Source organism: Polyodon spathula, chromosome 4, assembly GCF_017654505.1.
Source record: "Polyodon spathula isolate WHYD16114869_AA chromosome 4, ASM1765450v1, whole genome shotgun sequence".
Classification (NCBI taxonomy): Eukaryota; Metazoa; Chordata; class Actinopteri; order Acipenseriformes; family Polyodontidae; genus Polyodon; species Polyodon spathula.
This window is the reverse complement of record NC_054537.1, coordinates 5,874,216-5,900,756: the sequence shown is the minus strand read 5'-3', so window position 1 is coordinate 5,900,756 and position 26,541 is coordinate 5,874,216. Positions and strand designations below refer to the sequence as shown.

Sequence of the window (26,541 nt, the reverse complement as noted above, 5' to 3'; positions counted from 1 at the left end):
GGTTTATATAACCCTGTAAATATCAAGGCACAACCTCCACTTGGTTCAAAAGGTTTTGATACTGTGGAGACAGCAGAGTTGCAAAACAACTAAACAAAAATGTCGGAAAGAATAATTTTTTCTTGTACGACACCCCAGATCAAATTTGGCCTACAGAATTCCAGAATACATGTGTGTGCAAAGTATGAATCCAACATGAATCATTACCTCTGTATCATCTAGAAAGCAGAAAGTCATATGACCCCAATATGGCAGCCATACAAAAAAGACAGAAGCACTTTCAGGCATTCAACCCCTTAAATACCTTTAAAAATTATGAATCCTACAGGACTGTGTCATTGTTAAACTGTCCAACTACAGTCCCATCACGTAGTGCCATTCTTAAGTTATTTATGACCTGTTTTTTCAGAATAAGCAGTCTATTCTATGAGTTCTATTTGAAAATAATTACGCTAGGAAGCAGTGACTTTGGAGGTTATAGTATGATGGGATAATGGACAAGGCTTGATCATTTCATCAGATTCTGAGATGGTGACCTTGGAGCCATCTGCTGTTTTTGCTAGGAATGGCTGTATATTTACTTTAGGTAATTATTATGTTCCATAAAAAAGGAAAACATATCATTGTTAATTCCTATACAAACCTGAAATGAGCAATAGGAACGTCAAAATAATTTCCTACTTTCTTACAATAAAACAAGAGCTTTACCTTTAGTTTGTTGATCATGGCTTCTTCTGAATCCATAGACAACGACAGGCCATGTATTAATCTCTTTGCTAGCATTCTTGCATAAAACTGAAAAGAAACATACAATACATAAAATCTTAGAAAAATGTTAATAAATATTTCTTGTCTGAACATTTTCTTTTTAGTATTACAGGAGTTTTTGGCATCTGGTTCATCATTGTGAGATTTTATCTACTGAATGTTTCAATCTTTATGTCTACTTATAATAAACACATTTAGAAGAATGATCTTTTGATTGTGCTGCTACCATCTAGACACTAATGGAAGTAATGTCAAGTAATTGTATTTGTATAACTGTGTGTGAGCACTTGCAGCTATTGGTTCTAATAAACTGTGACTGACTTGGATTACTTTGAAAATGTGTAATGCCTTCTTAATGGCAGGGAAACTAAACACACACACACACACAACTGCAGACTGGTAAAACAGAGCATTCCCCCAAAACCGATTACCTTCTGAAACACATCTTTATCATCTATGTATTTAAATACAGTAATGAAGCTCGTCAGCTTGTCCTCCACCTCATTCTCTGTCATTCCCTTTGCAGACTTCTTTAGCAGGTTGTCACAGTACTTTGCAAGCTAGAAAAGGAAAGCAAACAGAATTAAAAGCCCTTATCCACTTTTTAATTCAATGCAATAGATCATCACAACATGCCCTGTTTCCATCTGCCCCTTGGATCAATTCAATCTCAACTGGAACAACTCGATCCGAGGTTGTAGTTGGACTGCCAATGTGAAATAATTCAATCCTGGACAATTACACCAAATCACAAAAATGTACTGTAAGCCAATTGTTATACAATGTCTTATGTCACCGTGTTTGGTATATGGATGCTTGGTATTCTGCTGCCGAAAGAAACGAACAGGCTCCATTTCAACTAGCTTGCAACAAAATCCAAGTGGCAGATGAGAGAAATACATTCTTTAGAGATAATATCGAAATACCTATGCTGAAGTCGTGTTGTATAACCCTTCTTCAGAAATTCTCTAAAGAATACACTCACCAGTTCAGGGGCCTTGCAAATGGACTTCGGCTCTCTGTAGTTTACAACTGAAGTCAAAGCCTAAAGAAAGGAAACGAAACACAGTAAGTCTAGTATTATTTAAAAAACAGATGTGACTGATAACGTATGATTGCAAAAACTTCTAAAAAGTATTTTTAAAACTAGATGCTGGTGACCAATGAGCCTGTTCATTCTGCAGGTACTGTATTGAACAAAAAATAATCCCACTAATTTAACATCCGATCAAAACTGTCTACTGGTGTGAGACTATTAACATGTGACAGCATCTAGTTTTTCACTTTTTTATTTCCTGAAAACAGATACTGTAGTTCTAGACTGTATAATGCTTGTTTGCATGTCCATTGTAGTATAATCATTATGTGCACAAACAGCATCAAGTACCACAAGAACTGGATGTCACATCAGTTTTCTTTGTAACTGTGCATCAATTACATACGGTCAGATTACATACAGTCCCATCCAGCTGTTGCATTACAGCAGGGGTTTTCAACCTTTGTCTGACACTGTACCCCTTCTGTCAGGAGGTTTCAGCTCAAGTACCCTTTTACAATTTCCGCTCACTGAATGGTACCACAGTTGCAATAAAAGGCAGAATAATCTGGTTTACACATTACCTTTTTCCCCCTTTATTTAATATATCATTTTTCATAACAGTCTGGGACTGACAAATTGCTGCGACAGAAAACCAAACAGTAGGCTTCATTCTTAAAACTTAATTACATGGCTTTGGATGCTAAGAATTAAAAGGCAGTATAGCGAAACTCTCGTATTCGCTTTAATTGGGCAAAGTCATTATAAATAATACAAAATAGTCTGCACTGTAAATGTTTATCACATTACTATCTACTTCCCACCTCAGCGTAATTATTTTACTTTCATTTTATTTGTGCATTTCTGAGTCGACCCTTAGAAGTATCCCCACCATTGTTTCTGTGATTCACCAAAAATGTATCTTCAGTGCCATCTTGTGACTGTTTAGCTTCAATACATGTTTTAACAAGCAAGCCACTAACACAAAACACAGACATAAATCAAACTGCAGATATCAAGCCATGAAATACTAAGTATCTTTGGCCTACAGCCACAGACTGCAGAATAACAATTTATTATGCATAGTTACATCAATATCAGACCTGAGGTCTGTGTATCATTAATAGTTTACTGAGTTTAAATCTCTCCTAAGGGGATCAAGTAGGGAGGAAAAAGAGGAATGTTGTCAATTAGCTATAACGTATCAAATCTAAAATGATTCCAATAGCTACAGTGCAAAGTCTCTACAGCAAAGAAATACATTTACCTTATCAAGTGCACTCATAAAGTGCTGGTCGCCATTCAGGACAGTGTTGATGAGCTGAACAAATTTACTATGAACCTCTAACACAGACTCCACAAAACGTGTTGGCATCTAGGACGACAAATAGAAATGCTTTAATACATCATAATGCAAGATCTACATGAACATGACTTGAGAAAGCATTACAAATACAGGGACAGAAATAAGACAACTCAAACAAGACAGTAGCAGTTTGATCCATTCCTGGTTTTAATATGTGTATAATAAGACACACTGTGGCTAATCGAGCTCATAGTAAGATCTGGAATGGGTGGAACTGCTATGCAACAGCAGTCTTATTTATTTATTATTATTATTATTTCCATCCTTGCAAACATATAGATATACATACAGTACCAGTCAAAAGTTTGAGTACATTTACTGGAAACTAGTTTTTTTCATAATTGACAATGTTTTACGTCGTATACGTTTCTGTAAATACTTGAAAATGAAAACACATGTTACAATAAACAAAACAAAACATAAGGAGTATCAAAGCAATGTTCAAGAAAATTGAAAATTGTCTCAATCTTGGATTCCTCAAAATAGCCACCCTTTGCCTTAATAACAGCCTCACAAACACGAGGCATTCGGTTAACAAGTTTCAGCAGGAAATCACCTGACATGTCTTCCAAGCTCTTCTGCAGCAATTCTCAGAGATGTAGGGCACTTGTGGGTAGCTTTGCTTTGACTCTTCTGTCCAGTTTGTCCCATACACGTTCTATGGGATTGAGGTCTGGAGACTGGGCAGGCCAGGTCATTAGATTGAGTTGTCCTTCACTTTCCTTCTTTGCCAGATAGTTCTAGCACAACTTTGGGGTATGTTTCGGGTCATTATCTTGCTGAAGAATGAAGGACTGCCCAACTAGCCGTAATCCTGATTGAATGGCATGCCTCTGAAGTATGCTATGATAGCCATCACCAACTCTGTCACCAGCAGAGCAACCCCAGACCATGACACTGCCTCCTCCATGCTTGAAGTGGGAACCACATATGCAGAAGATTTACATTTTCATTTAAAAATTACATTTTTGAATGCAATTCACTTATGATTATCACCTTATATAAATACACATATCATATAATTAAATATTAAGTGTATATAGACACGTTTATACAGTTAAAAGCACAGATAATCATGAAAAACCTGGTTTCAAGCAGGTGTACTCAAACTTTTGACTGGTACTGTATATTGATGTAAATGTGTTAGAAGGGCAAATGTTAAGAATACTACACTTGCAGACCATTGTGCTGAGCTAATTTTTTTTGCCACTACTGATTTTGCTAGCATGCACCCTGACAGAGGCACAACTCCAAGATAAAAGGAAACCAGAGTAGTGGAACGATTCCTTCAGACTGGAAGCATATTGATCGCAAGAGAAGTGGCCAACACTAACAAAGGAGCAACTCATTCTGGGAACTGCAGTTGTGCGCCAGAGGCGTGAACAAGAAAAATAAAACAAGAGGCTGGTACTAGCCTGCTGTTTGCATCTTCTCAGATGAGGGCCATTTGAACAGGACCCTGAACCCCAAGAACATGCATAATCTGGCTTAGGAAAGCCTTCACATGACAATGGAACACAAGCAATTCAGTTACTGCAGCGTACTATGTTATTAAAGACCCAAAGGAACTACCTGGCTTCTTAACCATGTTAGAACAACACATGGGAGGGGCGGCTACCTCCTTCTAAGTGAGTCGCATAATTGTGACTGCATTGAAGTGCAATCCATCACTCACATCACCGATCACTGCCCAATACACGTTTTTGCAGGTACAACCCCAACACCATGGAATGTTTTTCCAAACTCAATATACAGATTTAAAAACTGTATCCATTGCTTTTCAACTGCCATTAGAAAGACACTACATGTCTGTCCTGCTGAAAATCCTTCCACTTCATGTCCTTCGGCATGTGATGCTGCAGCACCCATGGCCGTCATTGGCCACCTTCCCCCCCTAAAACACCAACCCACTCCCCTCTTATCCATCTTTCCCCACATGGATTCTTGTGGGTGCGTTGGTAATCGGGGCTGTAGTGGAGGGGGTCTCCTCACCTTCTCCTTATGCTGGGGTGGCCCCAATGCTGACAGTGATGTGCGGCCTTCTAGCAGCTGAAATGCAGACAAGGGCACCACTAACATCGATAATGCTGGAAGTGGCAATGGGCACGCCAGCAGCGGAATTGCCGCTAGTGACATGGTCACACTGGAAGCAGTGCATGGCGCTCCAGCAGTAACTGCGCTGGCAGCGGTGCGGGGCACTCCAGCAGTGACCGCGCTGGCAGCGGTGCGGGGCACGCCAGCAGTGACCGCGCTGGCAGCTGTGCGGGGCACTCCAGCAGTGACCGCGCTGGCAGCGGTGCGGGGCACTCCAGCAGTGACCGCGCTGGCAGCTGTGCGGGGCACTCCAGCAGTGACCACGCTGGCAGCTGTGCGGGGCACTCCAGCAGTGACCGCGCTGGCAGCTGTGCGGGGCACTCCAGCAGTGACCGCGCTGGCAGCTGTGCGGGGCACTCCAGCAGTGACCACGCTGGCAGCTGTGCGGGGCACTCCAGCAGTGACCACGCTGGCAGCTGTGCGGGGCACTCCAGCAGTGACCGCGCTGGCAGCTGTGCGGGGCACTCCAGCAGTGACCGCGCTGGCAGTGCTGGCGGCGCTGGACACTCCTCTTCTTGGAGGGGGCAGTTGAGCACAGTGCCCCCACTCCCTGCAGATGAGCACAAACATGTGGCCTTGAGAGCGCTGAGGTAGCTGTCTCAGCTGCTCTCCTTTTTTAGCGCTGGAGATGGCACTGGCTCCTTTGCTCACCTCCGGGGATGGCCGCTCCTCCCCCTCTTCCTCTCTGGGGCTGGTGACTAGGGTTGGATTTCGACTCGAAGGAGCCATTCCTCTGCAGTGCTCCCCTCATCCCGCCTGCAGGTCTCTCACCAAAGTGGGGCTTCGCCTCCTTTCTTTAACCGGTGCTTCCGCTCCAGTCGTCTTTCCTTCCACTCCATTTTCTATTTTCAAATAGTTTTTATTTTTTTTCAAAAATAAATCTGCAGTTCGGTCCAGGGCCGCTACCGACACCGTATGTGACCGGGTAGTGTCGGCAATGAGACTCAGAGACCAGAATACTGCAGTTCAAACGCTTTTTATTCACAAGTACAAAAACAAACAAAACTAACACACACAGTACCACATGGAACCTTCACCATCACAATTCTAACACCCGTGATCACCTTAGCATCCCTCAGTTTTCTCAAAGGCACTGGGACATTTACACTGCATTATTTTAACATGCAATTACAGCCAGGTAGAAAACAGAAAAAGGCAAAAGATGTGCTGTGTGGTTCTGAAACCTGCTCTTCGTCTCCAGCTCTAACCATTAGGGCCAAGCTTCTACTATTCTACAGAAGGCAGCTGCAGCCTCCCAGGCAGTACTCACATTTTCCTGAGACAGGTTGCTGGTTGCTCTTAGGCCCTCATCGTGGATATGGTTCTGTAGCTCTTGAATCATGTGAGGTAACCCACTAGACACAGCCCGCAGTAGCGTGTACATGTTGGCCATGTCTGTAAGAAAATGAGGTAGGAACAGAAACAGAAGACTACAAATAGCAAAGTATCAGTAAGAGAGTGCAGCTGCAGAGTGATAATGATAAAGTACTAGAGCAGAGTTCCTAACCTCCACTTTGTAAAGATTACAACTGGAGGGAATACTGTTTCACTTCTCTAATTGCTTGACTTAATAAAATAGTAAGCCCAGTAACAGCAAATCCCAGCACAGCACTACAATTGAAACAAGCTTAAATAAAAGTATGAATAGTTCATTTTGATGGAAGACAAAACAGTACATTATTGAATACCTTCACCCCTTGGAAAAAGCAATAATGAAATTATCCTACTGAAAAGGCATTTGTACTTACATAGCATTTTAGATCTGCCAGAAACGACAATTGCTAGGCTCTATGTGCAGCCAAAAATCAGTTTTTCTACCTGGAGATCAACAGCTGTTGGGAAGTGTGTTTTGTTAAAGATTGTCTAACCCTGCCAGAAGGTACAACTGTGCATACAGGTGTTCAGTCCAGCATGTTGACAGGTTTTATGAAACAAATATGCAGTTAGGAAGAGTTATCAAATCAGTCACCGGTGGGATCAAATAAAATTGTAAATGTAAAAATCACACACACCATCTCTCTTTTCCTGTCGGATGATATCTTGACATTCCCCATGTAGGAACTGCAAGTGGTCTGCCACCATTCTCTGCTGGCATTCGTGAATCACTTTGGCATACGAGCTGGGGTGTAGGTACTTCCGACATCGAACCTCTTCGTCTTTTAACCTGGCTAAAACCTTAAACATAATATTTCAACTGTCAAACGTTTGCCAAAAATAACCTGTGTATCTACACCTTTTCAATAAGCCATGTCACTTACTTTCTTTACTCAGGTAAAAGATTAAAGGGTAAACAGCAACAACTATCACTGAAAAGTCCATTGTTGTTATCATTGGAAATCACCATCTTCTTATACCAGCAGACATTTCAAGAATGCATAGTCTGCAGTTGGTCTGGTAATGCCACAATCTCACTTAATGCAAAGGTTTAGGAAATAAAGCTTCCAAGCCATGATAGTTCTGCAGAAACACACATTTTCATGCAGCATTTATATCTCCCAATGGAAAATAACTGCTCCTTGAGTGTCTCCTACAAAGACTCTTAATTCTCAGTATCTAACTCGGTATTTACACGGTACATACTACACATAAGTCAAGTCCAAGCTTCCCTACCTTTTCCATATATTGTGAGCAGTTTGACTCTTGCAGTAAATTGGATGCTTCCTGTTTGTAATACTCTCCTGTTTCAGCCAGAAAAGGGCCTTCAAATATTTCCTGATAAAACTAAACCATGGGAAAGAAGGAAAGGTTATACTGCAGAGCATGACAAAATAATGATTGCTGTCATCATGATGAAAAACAATATTTAAAATTGACAGCATGGAAGCACCACAAAATGTTATCAAACACTATGGAGATACTGCTCTGGGGTACATTCAGCTAGTCTAAGCTTCGGAGGGTCTATATACTACTGCATGAAAGAGTAAGCAGCTTCTGGGTTCACTTACTTTTATTTTATCTCAACTTCTTTTTATGATGTTTGCAATCGTTCAGAGGTTTTTTTTATTGGACTTACTCAAGTACTGTTTTATTTATATGGTGTTAAAGTGCTTTCACCGAAGTTCAGGAGCTGCTATTCACTTTGAATTGCCTGCCACAGATATATGTAACACAGGTTACATCAGACTTTATAGTTTCTTTGCATCAGTTTGTGCCGTGTAGTGATCAGCTACTTTGGATCCAGCTTCCTTTTGTTTTAATGGCAATGCATAGCTGTGTACGAGACGGTGCTTCCGTTTTATATATATATATATATATATATATAAATAAATATAAATATATATATATATATATATATATATATATATATATATATATATATATATATATATATGGCTTATAATATAAATAGTATATATATATATATATATATATATATATATATATATATATATATATATATATATATGCACACTAGCTGGTCTATCATACATTCCACATTTCTATGCCTAAACACATCAAATCTCTGGTGGTGCTGCAGGTTCACAAGTTTCAGGATGGTGGAATCAAGGTCCGACCCCCCAGTATTAATTCATTAGCATCCTCTTACCTTAAGGGGAAACTTTTTCTTGTACTGTTCAACATGAACAAAGGAGTTGATAACCCCATGGATTACTTTTTGATTTGGGTCCTCACCACACCGGTCACTATAGGATATAAAAGTGCATATTAAAAGGCTGGAAAACACCACAGCTGACTGGCTACAAATGTCTGCAATCCCTTCCCTTTACGTGAAATGTACCCATTGCTGTGTAATATGCTGTTCCATGTGACATTTCCCATTTCTGAAAGAATAGTGTAAATATAGATATTTTTATCAATTAAAAATAAATAGTGCAAACGTTTGCCTTATTGACGCACCATCTGTTACACTGCATTAGGAACTTGTCAGCAGCTAGTTTAGTTTGCTTCTTCTAAATGACTGAAGACACTGCATAGAGCAGCACAGTTTCTTTACAATGTCGTCAACAAAAGACACCAGCTGCATTAAAGAGCGGAAATATTTATGCTAAAGATCGCTCTGTTCAGTACAAGAAGGGGACATTTCATGTGTCTGTTGTTATTTTTACATTTATTTATGTTTTTGTTTTGTTTTATAATTCACTGATGGTGAAAACAGAATGTCTTTAAAAGGTGGACATTAAAAAACTAAATATTCTATACATTTTGCATTTACTGTTTTTCAGGTAAGCACTTAAATATTTAGGAACATTTGCTGTATAACAACTCTAGAGAAAATTATACATTTTGAAATGAGATAACATAATTGATTTATCTGCTTTAATAAATATTAATGTTTAATTCACTTCATAGTGAAACACTTCGGGGGAATGAAAATATTCCAAAACTCACTTTTTAATTTCTTTTAGTAGCATTCGGATCAGAATGGTCTGCAGAGGCTCAATCATCAGTTTCCTCCACATGTCAAGCGCTAGCTGAAATGCAACAGTAGTTTGAAAGTCGGGCTGTGTTGTGTGGTGGGCACTATTATTGATTCATAATAGGAAAATGGTAAATACACAAAGGGTATATAAGTAGCATATATATACACACACACATATATATATATATATATATATATATATATATATATATATATATATATATATTATATATATATATATTTATATATATATATTATATATATATTTGGCACCCGCCAATTACATAGGTACAATGTTGCCAGTACTATTAAAGTAGGTCCAAGTGAACTACATCAGAGATGCCAACTTATGAAAGTAGAAAATAGTAGCAACGTAGCAGAAATATAGTAGCATATAGTTGCAGAAATATTGGTTTCTGCTAGCCCCTAGAAATTGAAAGGTTCTTAGGCTCTGACAAGCCAATTACCTCATTTTTTGCAGTTCAATCTAGAATTATGGTAATTGTAAACACACTGCATTTATAAATTTAAAAAAAAAACAAAACAATACAAATACTTCAACACTTAATATTTGATTTTTTTTTTATTGTTATTATTTGGAATGCTATTTATTCTGGATATAAATATTAGTAATGAAAAGTGTTTAAGATTTCGTAAGTTCTGTCAAGCCTGGACTGAAATGTTTATAAAAATAACTATCAAAATAACAACACCTCAAGAAAGATTTAACAATATTTTTTATTACATTTTTACTACTCTGCAACTATGGCAATTAGAGATTCTTGACCTGGTTTCTCCCAACATTTACCTCTCCTATTTCCATTAGTGGTTCATTCATGTCCACCCCACCATAGCCATACTGCAGGTCAGCTTCAGTCAGTTTGTTCTTCTTGATGAACTGTGTGTTGAGGTACCTGCAGAGCACAGCAGCAACATCACTCAGAAAATCTCTCAAAAACCAACTCAAAAGGTGTAATAGATTTAATCAATTCTATAGTGGTAAATATAAAAATACTAAACGAAATAACTAAACTAAAAATCATTCTCAGCCTCTTAACTATAACAGGTTTATGGTGTTCCAACTGTGCTTAGCTTAGTTAGCATTAATGTCTGACACAGCACTAACAGTTAGGTGTCTTGAGAAGGTCAGCCATTTACTGGTAATGACTGGTGCACAGGAGATTGATGCTACAAATATGCTTTATTATGAGTTTATATTGCTTAGTCCAGTTAGCATTATCTGTGGGATAATAATCACTCAAATAAGAACCTGATTTATTGGGTAATAATAAAATATAAAAATGTAACCTTTAATTTTGACAACTTTTTCCTACCTAACTTTTATGATTAGTAGTTCCTTTTCCATTCATGCATTTAACAGGCATATATACTGTATGAATTAACAGGCTGTAAGTGTATTGCTGTTAAACTCCATAACCTTTCCAAATTCCCCTGTTGTACGCAACAAGAACATACAGTACTTAAAAACAGATCCTTTGCTTCTGTGTGAGGTATCTATTTTAAATTAAACAGCTGGACAGCTTACCTGTAATACATACACACATATTATTATATTGTATGTGTGTATATATATATATATATATATATATATATATATATATATATATATATATATATATATATATATATATATAAAGTATGCATGTCAAAACTATGCAATACAAAATGCTGTCACATGTACAATATTTACTTCACACATACAGTGTAAACAGGTACAATAAATGCCAAAACTGGACTGCTGCAGTATTACTTTCCTTCTTGTTAGGTTTAGGTTTTCAGGCCTATTCTCTCCATGATCAGCTCAGCTTATCTATCACTTCTGAACTAACCCTTTAAGTGCGATCACTTTGATACTTTGTTTCTAAAGATCCCATTGACTACATTTCTAAGTAATCTCTTAAATGCTCATTTTGTTATGTTCACATTTACAATGCAGACTGTCTAACAGACAATGTCAGACTGTTGACCAAAAGCATTAGTTAATTAGCATTTACTGATATGCATGAGCAGCCATGCTTGGCTATAATAATAAATATATTTCCCACACCATTTTGAAATCGGTCACAGCTACACAAATTGTACTGTAGTTTGTACAGCCATTATAAAGTGTTAAAATTATGGCTGTAAAAAAATCCCTCTGAATTCCAATGAATTTGCTGCTATTCCTGTGATGCTCCACTTGAATTAATTGTGAATTTGTGGTCATTTATTATTATCTTCAGGATTAAAAAAAAACAACCTGTTACTCAGATTGCAATCATATGAATCTATATTCATAGAAATTCACAGCCATTACTCTACCAAAAAACACTATCGACAGCAAAACTAGTTGAAACAAAAAATAATGTTACACACAAACACAAATAGCTGATAATTCCAAAACTATAAAGTATTTCAAGGACATACTGTTTCTGAAATGCTGTTACTCTACCTGTATAAGCAGTCCATGTAGTCTGCCCCTTTACTGTACTCCTCCCAGTATCTGTGGTACATCCCCAATACCTTCTCTTCTGATTCTAGTACTTTCTGTAAAAACACAGTCAGGAGTTTGATTTTATTTTGGTGCTTGTGAATGATGTTCTCATGAATGATGATCAACTGCCGTAGTGCTGGCAGGCACCATGAGAGAAGCTAGATACATATATTAATATTACATGGTCTTAGTGATTTAATTCTGCTTCGCTCCAAACATACGCTCCAAAAAAAAAAAAAAAAAAAAAAAAAAAAAAAAAAAAGGTTACAACAGAAGTACAGTCAGTTCCCATGAAGGTGAACTCAGATTCAACACATTTCCTGACACTACAAATTCTCTACACGGTCCCAGCCAAATTTGATAGCTGCCTATTGTAAACTATTTCTTATAATATGAATTCGCTTAACATGAATTTCCTGTTTGTGCAAATTATTTTGCAGCCCCTACAGGGAAGAAAAAGTCAAATACAATGAATTGCCTTAGTTCTTATAGCTGAGTGTAAAGGCCATTGGGAAATGTATTAACTTGCATCCAGATTAGTGCATCTGTACTATATTTTTGTGCTGTTTTGGGACTACTGATCCTACGGTGCATTTCTTGATACAGTTTTTGAGTTCCCATTGTGCTCACGTATCAATGCTGTTTCAATGAAGTATAGAAATAAGTGACCAGCAAAAAACGAGCATTATACTAGTAGTGGAGGTGCTGAAATGCACCACCGTACAAGAAAGAAAGATGTTGCTGCAGATTGAGCCATTCACACAAACACTTTCCCCGCCTGCTCTGAAAAACTGGCACATAATACTACAGGCCTACTTTAAAAATGCCTGTGATCTGAATGGGACATGTATAAAATACATACTACTTTTAAACTGATACCAAACTGTAACTGAAATATGCATTTGGCTTATACTCCTGATAATAATTACCACATTGTAAAACACGGCCCGGCCCGGGAAATTTAAGTACTTTTAATTTTAATATATATATATATATATATATATATATATATATATATATATTACACACACACACACACACACACACACTTTTCACAGTGTTCCTAACACGAAATACAATACCTTATATAAATGCTGAACATGATTTTCCAGAAATATTTTTGTTTCTGTGTACAACCTTTCACCCAGAGGTTCTGGATATGCCACACACAACGCGTAAATGTCACTGCAACCAGGTCAAGGAAACAACACAGAAGAGAAATGCATATAGAGAGAAAGAGGCATAAAGAACTACATAAATGACTTGTATTTTTTAATGCTCAGCTTGCCTATAAACTGCTGATCCACCCACAAAGACAAAAAGATTTTGCTCGGAAAACAAACGCTTTAAACCTAGAAATACTTCTATTTTATCAAGAGAGCTTCTACTTATATCCAAGCTGCTTGGTAAAGTATTATTCCCTTTCAACTGAATGACAACCATTACCGAATAAGAAGAGCCCTCTCTGACCGCCAATCACTGAGCATATATAAAAAAGCTGCCCTATCAGGGCCCTGCTTTGAGGGTAAAGTCCCTCCCCCCTCCTCTGAAGAAGGACGTCCTCACAGTAGCACATCGATTTTCTCTCTCACTCCACTGAGACAGGTCACAGACTGTGTTTGCTTTCTTGTACCAAATTTGGCTGATTTGTTTGTTTTTCTACCGACAAATTTAATTAATTCCACGGTACAATCACGCTTTCGAGCGTTCTTGAGAGTGCTGTTACCTTATTCTCGCGTCAGTTTACTCACTTGAGCTGGTTTCGACCATTCTCAGAAGATTGGTAGGCGGCCATTACTCTCTTTTTCACTGCACAAGGCTTCGTGTAGTTGCCAGATATTGTGTTGAGAGCTGTTCTGGTGCTGTAAGGAGACCCCGCGGGCTCGCAGTGTCGTCCTCTACGCCGAAAAAAGAAAAAAACAAAAACAGCTCAGGCCTAGCGCCCCTCTCAAGCCTTGGGCTCTCCTAGCGCGGCTGCACTTGCCCACGACCACGCCGACTGAATCTGCTAAATACCCCGGCATCGACTACGGTTTTCCCGTCGAACTTGAGGCAGAGAAAAACAGTGCCTATCCGGTCCCGATTGACTCGGCACCGATGTAACCATCTTCAGCCCGGCACCGACCGTGCCTACCATCGGCATCCACCTTGGAACAGGTCGACTTGGCACCGACCGCGCTCTTTTCAACTAACTCGATTAACTCGGCACCGGTTGACTAGCTTCGGAGCCGTCTACAGCCAAAAAAAGATAATAACGTTAGGTTATTACCATAAAGCTAACCCAAAATATGATTTGCATAGCTCAATAATTAAATGAATGAATTGTAAGTGTATGCCACTTGGTGTTAGTGGAGATTCCAATTGTAAAAAGAAAGCAGTAGGTGAATGAATAAGAAGAATTCTAATTATGTCTACAAGCCTGAAATCTTACTTTTGACTATGTGAGGCAAACCGCCCAGATTTCCCCTCCCTAGCCCTTGAGAGCAGGGTAAGCCACAGGTTAATACAGTGCTCCCTGCCAAGATCTGCAAATCGTTATGACCAGGGTGTGAACCTGCAACCCACTGCCTTTTACAAGGTGAGCCAATGGGGACCAAGTTTTTTTGGATGACTGCCAGACATAGAAATATAGATATAAATGTGATGCCAAACATTTGATCAGACCACATAATTGGGGGTTTTGAATGATGAATATTAAGATCAATGCCAAGAAGACATTGTGGAGAGGGAAATACCCTGTTAGCTGATACACCAGAAAAACAACAGTATTAATTCTCAGCTAGAAATGCTCTTTTTTCAGCCATATAAGCTGCAATTTCTCACGATTCACACACACACAAACCAGTGAAGCAAACATCATTTACCACAGCCTCTGAATGCTAAATTCAAATCTTGTTGTTTGATCTTGTGCCGGAATGACAATCTAAGACAATACCCTTCTAAGCAATTCATGATGCTCATAGCTATAGACTTAAAAAAAACAATAATTAGCAGTTAAGTGACCTTAAGGCATTTGCTGTACAGTAAGCGACAGAAAAGTGGGTACTTCATGCTGCAGTAAGTTGTGCACTACAGTATGCTACTGCAAATGGTGTCGATGCAGTCCACCTGTCCCTCCCCACTGGAAAAAGGGTCAGCAGCCCCAAACTCCCCATTATCTGGCACATTATTTAATACAATTTCAATCATGTTTGAATCACATGTAATATGGCAAGCCGAATTATCATAGAGATATCTCAGACTCATTTAGAGATACCTCTAAATATTTAAAGATATCGCTAAATAATTTATTGATATCTCTAATTAAATTTTAAGATATCTACAATATGTTTAGGAGATATCTTAAATTGATTTACAGATATCTCTAAATGGAGCTTTAAATGAGGTATCTAAAATGCATTTTGAGATGTATTTACTTATTTAAAGATATCGCTAAATATATTTGAGATATCTTTAAATTGTTTTAAGATATCTGAAATTCAACTTAAGATATCTTAAAACGACTTCCTGATCATGTAGATAATGAAATAACCTCCTGTTCATTTGAAGATATCTTCAAATGATTTCGAGCTATCTCTAAATGAACTGGAAGTTATTTAGAGATATCTTAATGATTTAGAGATGTCTCTAAATGAACAAGTTGTTATTTAGAGATATCTCTAAATGATTTAAAGATATCTACAAATAACTTCCTGTTCATTTAGAATTGCCACAAACATTAATTATACTGTGTAGGAGTGGTATCTAAAGAACTACTACCTGCTAAACTAAAAACAGTTTGAACGTGCTGTAGCACAGCTACTTATGAAGCAGTACAAATCTATTGAAAAATCTAAGTGCCCACAAAGGATACGAGAAGCGATCGTTCCATGTTGCTCTCTCCACATAATCCAACATCACTACTGCTTTGATTGTGGTCAGGAGTTTGTTCCATGTTTCGTCAAAGTCCACCACCCTCGGTTTCAGGGACATTGTATGGCTTATGCGTTAAAGCTGCAGAAAAAAAGAAAAGCGTCAGTTAATCAATGCCTTGAAAACAGAAAAACACATCATCAGGCAATATAAAAAAGTGATCACATTTAAAAACAAATTAATCAGCCTCTTAAGGTCTTATTAAACTCAATTACTAGCGGTGGTGGACTGAGGAAAAGGGTTAGATCAGTAATCAATGTTTCAAACAAGGACAGTGCAGATCTAGTACCTTTTGATACATCTTCATATGATCACCCCCCCCCCAAAATTAATAACATGCTGTACAGAAAACAGGTTATTGGTACAATCCTGCAGTGGTACAGCACAGTACTGACTGCTAAGTAAAAACTGAAGTAAACATACCAATTCAAAATAACTTAGAAATGAATGTCACCTTACAAAACCTCACCTGCAATTCACAAGCACTCATTGTATTGCCATTGCTTGCACCAGCAAAATATTTAAAACAATGAAAATAAAACCATACCATCATTTTTTCCTCCACTGCCCTGTTTTAATGACATTGGCAATCATTTTACCAATCTGTGTTAAACTGCGTTCACCTGAGTTTTGAAGCTAGTTACCTGCCATAGATAACACAGTCTCGATCAGCCAAAGCGCCTTCATAGAAGCATCAGATCTATTGCATAGCAAAGGATATACGCCAGCCATTCAAAAGAAAACTTTATGCAAAGCAGCTGCTCACTTGATGGCGCCGGCGCTCACTTCAGTAAAGACACTGGCTGACCTAGCCTGCTGTACACATGCCTATGCAACTAGAACTGAACCGCAGAGCCTGAACTCAAGGGAAAGCACCATAACACTGACATACAACAATTCATAATATGATACTCATGTAATTGCAATGAGACCCAATCAGGATGACTGTACCATTAAAAAGGCAAGGAGCAGCACAAATATGTATTTAAAAAATAGTTACTGTTTAAATATCATGAGATAAAAAGAAACAACAAGTTTACATTGAATGTAAAGGCATGATGAACTCTGCCTTTAGGTCTGTACAATGCAATGCGATAAAAACAAAGTCCCTATAAAATGGCTTAGTATTCTATTTCCACATCCTGTTTGAGTCTGTGTTCACTTTTGGATGATCAGTCAATGAAAAAATATTTAGAGAGGAATATGGTCTTCACAAAACCTGCTGCTATGGTTTGAAAGCATTTCTGCAATGTAGCTGTAACAGGGTTAGGCCATAAATCTCATTTTGACGTTCAACACATTAATGCCATCATTCTTTTATGCCCTTAAACACAGCTGTAGGGTTGGACAATAATTACATTTTCAATTAGAATTTAGTGGCTAAGATTATGACGATTATCTTAAATCCTGTTTAAACTCCTGTTAATTTGAACATTTCCCCGTACATTTGTAGTTAGTTAGTTGAAGCTGACATCCTGGGATCCTTCAAGAAGCTGCTTGATGAGATTCTGGAACCAATAAGATACTGAAAACCACACGAGCCAGATGGGCCGAATGGCCTCCTCTCGTATGTAAACTTTCTTATGTTCTCCCATTCAGTCTTTTCCTAGTTTCTGTGCACTTTTCCTTTTTTGGGCTGAATTCAAGTAATCTTCCTATTCCCAATTAAATGTACAAATACACAGATAACATTTTTTGATGCCCAGTTGAATTACATGGACAAATACACTGTCTACAATAAAAGATCAGCAGTGCTTATCCCTTTTATGTGCCTGTCTCAACACTATTACCAATAGTAACTGTTCAGTACAATAAATTATCAAGAAACACATTTTTGATAATATAATGCGAATTAATTTTTGTTCCAATCTGACACTGCTGTTAAACTCTCATGTACAGCAGGCTATATTGTGAATTGAACTGCTTTATCAATTAGCCACTAACTAAATACAAATTAATGCTTTAAAAGACATTTGCCTGAAACAAAACACATATTGATCGTCATGTTGGAAATAATACGTTTTCTTGTATTACCTTTACTAGGAATACATTTATTTTTTTTGTAGTTATGTTCAATTCCTACTGCAATTTTTACCTCATGTTAAGTCTGCTTGGATGGCACAGCCTGCATTAACCTTAAGTGGTGTTCTAACTGGGTAGGGATTCTATCTGACCAGCAAAGTAATTATGCTCATGACCAACATATATGAGAGAGAGAGAGAGAGAGAGAGAGAGAGAGAGAGAGAGAGAGAGAGAGAGAGAGAGAGAGATGCTTAATGATGTTGCAGACATTTGAAAGAGAAGAAAATGTATCATAAATAAAAAGGTACAATTAATGACAAAGGGAACAGTGTATCATTGTTGAAACTATGCTTGCTTTAGTTTCAGTTTTTTATGCATAACTTTAGCTGTATAATTCAATTAGTATTTATTTTATTCTGTAGCTGTGAAAATTAACAAACAAAAAGATACTCAGCACAACAGTAAAGGGGACCAGTGATAAATGAGAGCCAAGAAAATTAAGGCTCTCTTGAAAAATGACATTTTTGGAAACAACTATAAATATTAATTAAATAATTTCATTTCAAAATACGCCCTTTGTAGAAAATAACAATTTTCATGGAGGAAATACTCAAATGGCAGCTAAAAACAATGCTGTTTTTATCCAGTATGACTGACTAAACCAGGTTGTTGCATATCCTGAAACACTGAATTACGAGCTGTATGTTAATTGACGTACCCAATAAAGCCCTGACACATAAAATGAAAAAAAAAAAAGTTATTTAAAGCAAAGTCACAAATTACATCTTTTCATGAAAAATGAGACCACCACCTAGGCACTTGGACACTATCTTTGGTCACAAATATACAAAGTATGTGTCCAATTATGTATACAGTATACATAAACAATGACTGGCTATGCAAGTAGTTTGCTTTATTCTCTTTTTTAATAACAAAACCTACAGGCTTATTTTGAAGGGGGTTGTTTGCATGTTGGTCCTGTTCTGCTACAGTAACAGAGCTAATTTAAGACACCCTGCTTCTGAAGATAGCATGCCTTGGAATAAAAGAAGTCCAGCAAAACTGCCTATGGGGAATGTAAACAAACTTAACCGTCAACAATGTAATGCAAATAAATAATTGCCATGTGTACTTAAAATTAGAAATACATCTTTGAAAACAAAGTCTGTCAAGGAGAGGAAGCAGAAATCACTAAGTTACGTTAACTCACGTGCCAACTTCTACAATGCATTTCTAGATCTCAATACTCCCGAAAGCGCCACTACTTCTGACATGAATACATCACCAGTTATGTGAAAGGTAAAACGAATTATGTTTAAAAAAAAAAAAAAAAAGCATTCTGAATAATGAACTTCCACAGCGATCACAGAACGGGAGATGCCATTCTACTGGTTGCAGTAATGCGGTGTAATGTAAATAAAGTCCATGGCAGAAGAGATCAGACCGAGAATACATTTAAAGAATTGTTTTTATAATTAAATTATAAAATACCAATTAACGAGCAATTAAACTGCAAACAAGAATGACAGCTATCTACATTAAACTGCTGTACTGCCCATTGTGAAATCCGTTGAATAACGCAGCCCGCCTGGTTACTGCGGCATCGCCTTGTGCTGTTTTCATTAGTAACCCCGACTGATATCAAGATGCAGCATTAAGAAATGTAATTATGTAAATGACCGATTTTAAGTAATTCTGTCATACTACAGTAAGTACATTCTGTAAAATATACTGCTAACAGAGTCACACTGACACAGTACTGGGGAAAACATTGTCACTCGTTACTGCTGCAGAAACCAGTTAGGCCTGCACACATAAGAAAGATTATCATCAAATTAGGACAACAAGGGATCAAAGCACATAAACAGAAGACAAAATGGATGGCGAGATTTAGATTCATGCCCCCGCCCCCCCCAAAAAAAGATAACTAACAGTTATTCGTGGCAAAAACAAAGGTGAAAAACAAATGAAAATGACTAAGGGTGTATTAACTGAGAGACCCCAGCCAGAACCAGCGGAGGCACGACCAAAGGCAGCAGTACACACTGTTTCTTATCTTAAACAACAACTTGCAGCACAGCTCCCGTGTCGAACAGACATGCCAATACATATACTTAACGAGAGGTTTAAATTGTAATTACCTTTGGCCAATGTCACTGAATATATTTTACAAAGTAAAGTTCATCTGCTGTCACAGGCTTGATCTCTTTCACTTACACCTCTGCCATTACACTACCTCACCGGGGTTACCATTTCATCAGCTGGAGGGGTGGATCGAGAACATAGGTATTCATTGCTCTGAAATATCATCAAATCCTTTCAAAATATATTGTTTTATGTAATTGTTTTATTACATATACCGTTTAATCAAAATATGGACAACCTAAAACACTGAATTAAAAGAGACAGCAAGTACCGCATCCCCATAGCTCGACTACAGATGGAGTGACCGAAAGTATGGGTGCCCAACACGGTCTAACTTCACAAACTTTAAAAATAACTCGCTTATATACGCTGAGATTTAGAGGTGCGTAGTACTATGAATCGAAATAAAAAAAATAAAAAAAAAATATAAAAACTGTTTTAACTGCAAGAAAATAAATACATTTCCAAACACAACAAAGATTATTTTTAAATAATTTAAGAAATGTTATAAATTACCCCAAAGACCCTATTAAGAAAGTAATACCGTACTAATGTGAAGTCAAACAAAATAAGTAATCAAACTGACGAAGAAATGACTTGTGTAAATGAGATTGTTTTTAAGAGAAAGATATGGTATTTTACATACCGCTCTTTGTATTTTAACATTATATCATCATGATCTGCACTTTACAAAGAACTTTAAAATGCATTATTATTATTATTATTATTATTATTATTATTATTATTATTATTATTATTATTATTATTATTAAACGCGGTAGGCTGTGTGTTATTCTTGTAACCTGCTCATATGAGCAAATTTACTCACCAGCCTACATATACGCATTTTTAATGAAAAAATAGCGCATCGGTGCCTGGGTAATTGACAAGATTAACACTTGTGAGGAACAAAAAACAGGACCTCCGAACTGAAGGGGTGTTGTTAAAAGTGTAAACTCCTTTAGAAATCCTCTATTCATTCAATGGGAAACCCTGATGATAGTATTGACAACCGATTAACATTCATGGGGTTTCCATGCGGGTCAATTTACACGTGAAATGGCGATGTGCGTGCATGTTTGGGAGAATTACTCCGGTAAATTAGGTTTTTGACTCATGTAAATGACGACGCCCAGCTTCGCATGGAACGACGTTTCACCTGTAAATGTTAATGAATGTGTTTGTCCTTAACTATAAATATTGCAAGGGAACAGGTCAGTTGTTACTGTGGATTCCAATGCAGCAGAAAGTAGTGGCTGATGGGTGATTATATGGTTAGCAGTGGTGTAGTGTAGCAGCTTTTTTTTTATTGTTGTATTTTGCTGTGCCTGGTCTGTCATTTTGTATACCTCTTGTGGGTTTACAGTTCTGTATAAAACCACTTACCATGAACTGTGTTATGCCCATGTTATAGTATTAATGCAGCTGTTTGAGAATACCCTTGCTGCTTAAATGACTAACTGAATTCCAATCCTTTTTTTGATCCCAGCTATGTCCAAAGACAATGTGTGTCTGCCCTCCACATTAGTAAATATAGTCGGTGAACTGGATGTCATGAGCCAGCTTGATCGGCCAAAACAGCTCAACAACATCCAACAAGTTGTTGATGCCTTCTCAGAACTGACCAAATAAAATTGCAAATGAACGTATTGAACATATCCAACACAACTTAAAAGCAAGGAGAGAATCTCTGAGACTCCTCAGAAGGCTCCTGTCCAATTGAAACTGACAGCTGAGGTAACCTTCACAGTTTCCAAGTCCGTTTATAATAAGCAGAATTGGGCTTGTTTTTGAGTCGCTAGTTGGAACTTGTATAAACACCCATACTCTAACATGGGTTCGCTTGTTTTGAAAGGCAGTGTCGTTTTTTTTTTTTCTTATGAGACTTGGCAACACTGGTAACCTTCCCCGTCTTCTCACAGCAGGCAGTACCAATTTTGGGAACAAACTAATGCTGCACTTCAGTCCGTTTCATCAGTATCCACCACCTCCCTTTCAAGTGCCCACTACCCGTATTTGCCCAAGCGTGGTGTTGAATGCTTCCACAGCAGCTGTCAGCCACCTGGACAGGTAGGGTTTCTAAGCCAGGGTAGTATACGCAGCATCACCTGATCCCCTATATGCTGTATTGATTGAATGAAAGATATACTCAGTGCCTTGCAAAAGTATTCAGACCCCTGACCAATTTTCTCATCTTAGCGAATTACAAATGGTACATTAAAATTTCGTTCTGTTCGATATTTTATTTTAAAACACTTAAACTCAAAATCAATTATTGTAAGGTGACATTGGTTTTATATTGCAAACTATTTTTAAGAAAAATAAAAAAACTGAAATGTCTTGCTTGCATAAGTATTCAACCCCCACACATTAATATTTGGTAGAGCCAACTTTTGCTGCAATAACAGCTTTAAGTCTTTTGGGGTAAGTATGTGTCAGCTTTGCACACAGTGTCGGAGTGATTTCGGCCCATTCTTCTTGACAGATTTGCTCCAGGTTGTTCAGGTTGGTTGGACGACGCTTGTGGACCGCAATTTTCAAATAGTGCCACAGATTCTCAATGGGATTGAGATCAGGACTTTGACTGGGCCACTGTAGGACATTCACCTTTTTGTTCTTGAGCCACTCCAATGTTGCTTTGGCCTTATGCTTGGGATCATTGTCCTGCTGAAAGGTGAATTTCCTCCCAAGCTTCAGTTTTTTAGTAGACTGAAGCAGATTCTCTTGCAGTATTTTCCTGTATTTTGCTCCATCCATTCTTACTTGAATTGTAATTGTAACACGATGCCCAGTCCCTGCTGATGAGAAGCATCCCCACAGCATGATGCTGCCACCACCATACTTCACTGTAGGGATGGTGTGTCTGGAGACATGGGCAGTGTTAGGTTTGCATCACACATAGCGCTTTGAGTTTTGGCCAAAAAGCTCTATCTTGGTCTCATCTGACCACAAAACCTTTTCCCACATCGCAGCTGGGTCACTCTCATGCTTTCTGGCAAACTCCAGACGTGCTTTCAGATGGTACTTTTTGAGTAACGGCTTCTTTCTTTCCACCCTCCCATACAGGCCAGTGTTATGCAGAGCTCTTGATATGGTTGACTGGTGCACCATTACTCCACTCCCAACCACTGAACTCTGTAGCTCCTTCAAAGTGATTGTTGGCCTCTCTGTGGCTTCTCTCACAAGTCTCCTTCTTGTTTGAGCGCTGAGTTTTGAGGGACGGCCTTTTCTTGGCAGTGCCTGGGTGGTGTGATGCAGCTTCCACTTCCTGATTATTGATCCAACTGTGCTCACTGGGATATCCAAACACTTGGATATTATTTTGTACCCTTTCCCTAATCTATGCATTTGTATTACTTTATCTCTAACTTCTGTAGAATGCTCTTTGGTCTTCATTTTTCTTCAGATTCACAGCCTTACCAATGATCCTTCAACAGTGGGGTTTTTATCCAGAAAATGTGACAGCAACTTTAATGGTTCACAGGTGGAGGCCAATGGTAAGGTAATTGTGTCCTCATCAGTGCAAACTGGGAGCTTCCACAGCACAGGGGTTGAATACTTATGCAAGCAAGATATTTCAGTTTTTTATTTTTCTTAAAAATATTTCCCAACATAAAACCAATGTCACCTTACAATAATTGATTCTGAGTTTCAGTGTTTAAAAATAAAATATCAAACAGAACGAAATTTCAATGTACCATTTGTAATTCGGTAATATGAGAGAATTGGTCAGGGGTCTGAATACTTTTGCAAGGCACTGTATGTATGTATATATATATATATATATATATATATATATATATATATATATATATATATATATATATATATATATATATATAGGCACCTCGCAAATGAATAGAGACAAATGGGTTCAAAAAATAGTTTAAAATGAGGCAATGGGTACACAAAATAGTTAAAAACCTAAATATACCACTTACCACTATTATGACAATAATTAAGAAGTTCAAAACTAGTGGAACAGTGGTAAATCTGCCTGGTAGAGGTTGCAACTGCATCTTGCCCCCATGCACAGTGAGGAAGATGGTTTGGGGGGCAAAGAAAAATTCAAGGGCCACAGTTGGAGAATTACAGAACTTGGTTGCGTCTTGGGGTCACCAAGTCTTCAAATATACAATTAGTCGCCACCTCCAATTTGGAAGGCTTGCCAGAAAAAAAGTCTATTGAGAGCATCCAACAAATGTAAGTGCCTGGAGTTTGCTAAACGGCATTTGCACTTGGATTGAAACCGCGTGCTATGGTCAGATGAGACGAAAATAGAGCTCTTTGGCCAAGCACACCAGTGGTGGGTTTGGCATCGAAAGAAGGATGAGTATGCAGAAAAAAACCTCATACCTACTGTAAAATATGGTGGTGGATCTTTGATGTTATGGGGCTGTTTTGCTTCCACTGGTCCTGGGGCCCTTGTTAAGATCAACGGCATCATGAACTCTACCAAGTACCAGGACATTTTAGCTAAAAACCTGGTTGCCTCTGCCTGGAGGCTGAAACTTGGCCGCAAGTGGATCTTCCAGCAAGACAATGACCGCAAGCACATGTCGAAATCCACAAAGAAATGGTTAATTGACCACAAAATCAACATTTTGCAATGGCCATCTCAGTCTCCGGACTTGAATCCCATTGAAAACCTATGGTTTGAAGAAGCCAGTCCATAAGCACAGACTGAAAGATATCAAGGATCTGGAAAGATTCTGTATGGAGGAATGGTCTAAGCTCCCTTCCAATGTATTCTCCAGTCTCATAAAAAATATTGAAAAAGGCTCAGTGCTGTTATCCTTGGAAGGACTGGGGGAGGGGGGGGGGGTGTGTGTGCAGAGAAGTAATGAAAACAAGGGTGCCAAGAACTGTGACACTTAATTTTTTTGGAAATAAATTTATAATTTGAGAAATGTGTAATTTTGGTTGATTCCCTTGAATCATTAATAGAGTACCATATATTCCACATGTTGGAAAATTACAGTATAACTCATTACCTGTGTTGTTTATTTTATACAGCCTTTTTTGCTCATCTTTATCAAGGGTACCAGTAATTTTGGAGGTGCCTGTATATATTGGTTCCATATGATACTGTACTGCCATTGTGTACTTTTCATCCTTGTTTTGGAAACAATCATCATCACAAGAATATGACTGTGATTGTCATCTAATAGGATTGGGGTTGTTATCTACAAATGTACTGCCAAAAAGCAAATTCACCCATCCTGTGACAATGAAAAGCTGCTCCTCCAAGTAACAGCTTGGACATGTCTCTTGACCTCAAACTGAGAGTGTAATGTTCTTTGTTGGGGTCGCCTTATCTGGAGCTGTGGATTCCATACAACCTCAAGCGGACTGGAATCAAGTAATTTAACTATCTAAGGCAAGATGTGTGAAGTAACGACAGCTCAGTTCAAACCCGTCCCTGCCCACTCTGGATGAATGAAATGGTATACGTCATCTTCAGTGAACACGTTGCTATCATGACTACATCATGACTGCTATTTGTCATGATATCTAGGTGTAAGAACATAACAAGAGGTCCATCTACGCTCACCAAGTTGGGTCTTAAAGAATCCAAGTGATGCTGCTTCAATAGCATGACTAGGTGACCCATTCCATACCCTCACCACACTCTGTGTGAAGACGTGTCTCCTTCTCTCTGTACTACGTGTATCTCCAGTGAATTTCTATCCTCTGGTCCTGGTTTCTGTGTGGCGCGTCAAGTATTAGTTATGGTTAGCTATATCAACTCCTTTTTGAATTGTATAGACTTGTGAGTATGTAACACTTAACATGTGTTGAAACTGTATGCGCTCTAAATCTTTCCTCTGGATTTCCTGGGTGGCTGGAAGCGTGTCAGCCGCTCCCCCAAGCTTTGTGTCATCAGCAAATTTGACAAGTTTGCTAATTATCCCCCAATCAAAGTCGTTGATGTAGTTGTGAAACAACAGGGGTCCAAAGACACACCCCACTGAGTACACGACCCCAGCTAGAGGGTCTTACCTCTTACCATACTCTCTGATTCCTATGTTTTAACCAGCTATGTATCCACTTACTTCCCTGTATTCACACAGATTGTAGCATGGTGCTAGTGTTTCATGCGGCACTTTGTCAAAGGCTTTTTGCAAGTCCATGCATATGATTTCATACAGGTTAGTAGCAGCACATTATCTGTATTACTTGAAAATAAAGTATTACGAAATATATATATATATGATTTACGAATGCTATTAGAACAATAATAAACTGGTGAATGTGTAGTGTTGTCTTGGAAACCTGCACTGTTGGAGTGTCCCAGCAGAGTTTGAAAATTACTTTTTTAA

General features: G+C 38.2%; 1 protein-coding gene across 2 annotated transcripts in view; it reads right to left on the bottom strand.

Moving 5' to 3' along the window:
* Window positions 1–20,322, bottom strand: part of LOC121314089 (cullin-2-like) — a 29,470-nt gene extending 9,148 nt beyond the window's left edge. Inside the window, exons 1-14 of one of the 2 annotated variants that reach the window (XM_041246937.1) lie at window positions 20,215–20,322; window positions 15,993–16,132; window positions 13,222–13,324; window positions 12,098–12,192; window positions 10,454–10,559; window positions 9,615–9,697; window positions 8,812–8,908; window positions 7,875–7,985; window positions 7,277–7,439; window positions 6,535–6,659; window positions 3,072–3,179; window positions 1,754–1,813; window positions 1,200–1,328; window positions 709–795 (exon numbers count right to left, since the gene is read on the bottom strand). In XM_041246937.1, coding sequence (XP_041102871.1) covers window positions 709–795; window positions 1,200–1,328; window positions 1,754–1,813; window positions 3,072–3,179; window positions 6,535–6,659; window positions 7,277–7,439; window positions 7,875–7,985; window positions 8,812–8,908; window positions 9,615–9,697; window positions 10,454–10,559; window positions 12,098–12,192; window positions 13,222–13,324; window positions 15,993–16,111 — 1,386 coding nt within the window. In that variant the 5' untranslated portion in view covers window positions 16,112–16,132; window positions 20,215–20,322. Of the gene's footprint in view, window positions 1–708; window positions 796–1,199; window positions 1,329–1,753; window positions 1,814–3,071; window positions 3,180–6,534; window positions 6,660–7,276; window positions 7,440–7,874; window positions 7,986–8,811; window positions 8,909–9,614; window positions 9,698–10,453; window positions 10,560–12,097; window positions 12,193–13,221; window positions 13,325–13,890; window positions 14,453–15,992; window positions 16,133–20,214 lie in introns of those variants that run through there. The other variant, XM_041246938.1, reaches the window with a different exon arrangement.
* Between the last annotated feature and the right edge of the window lie 6,219 nt (window positions 20,323–26,541).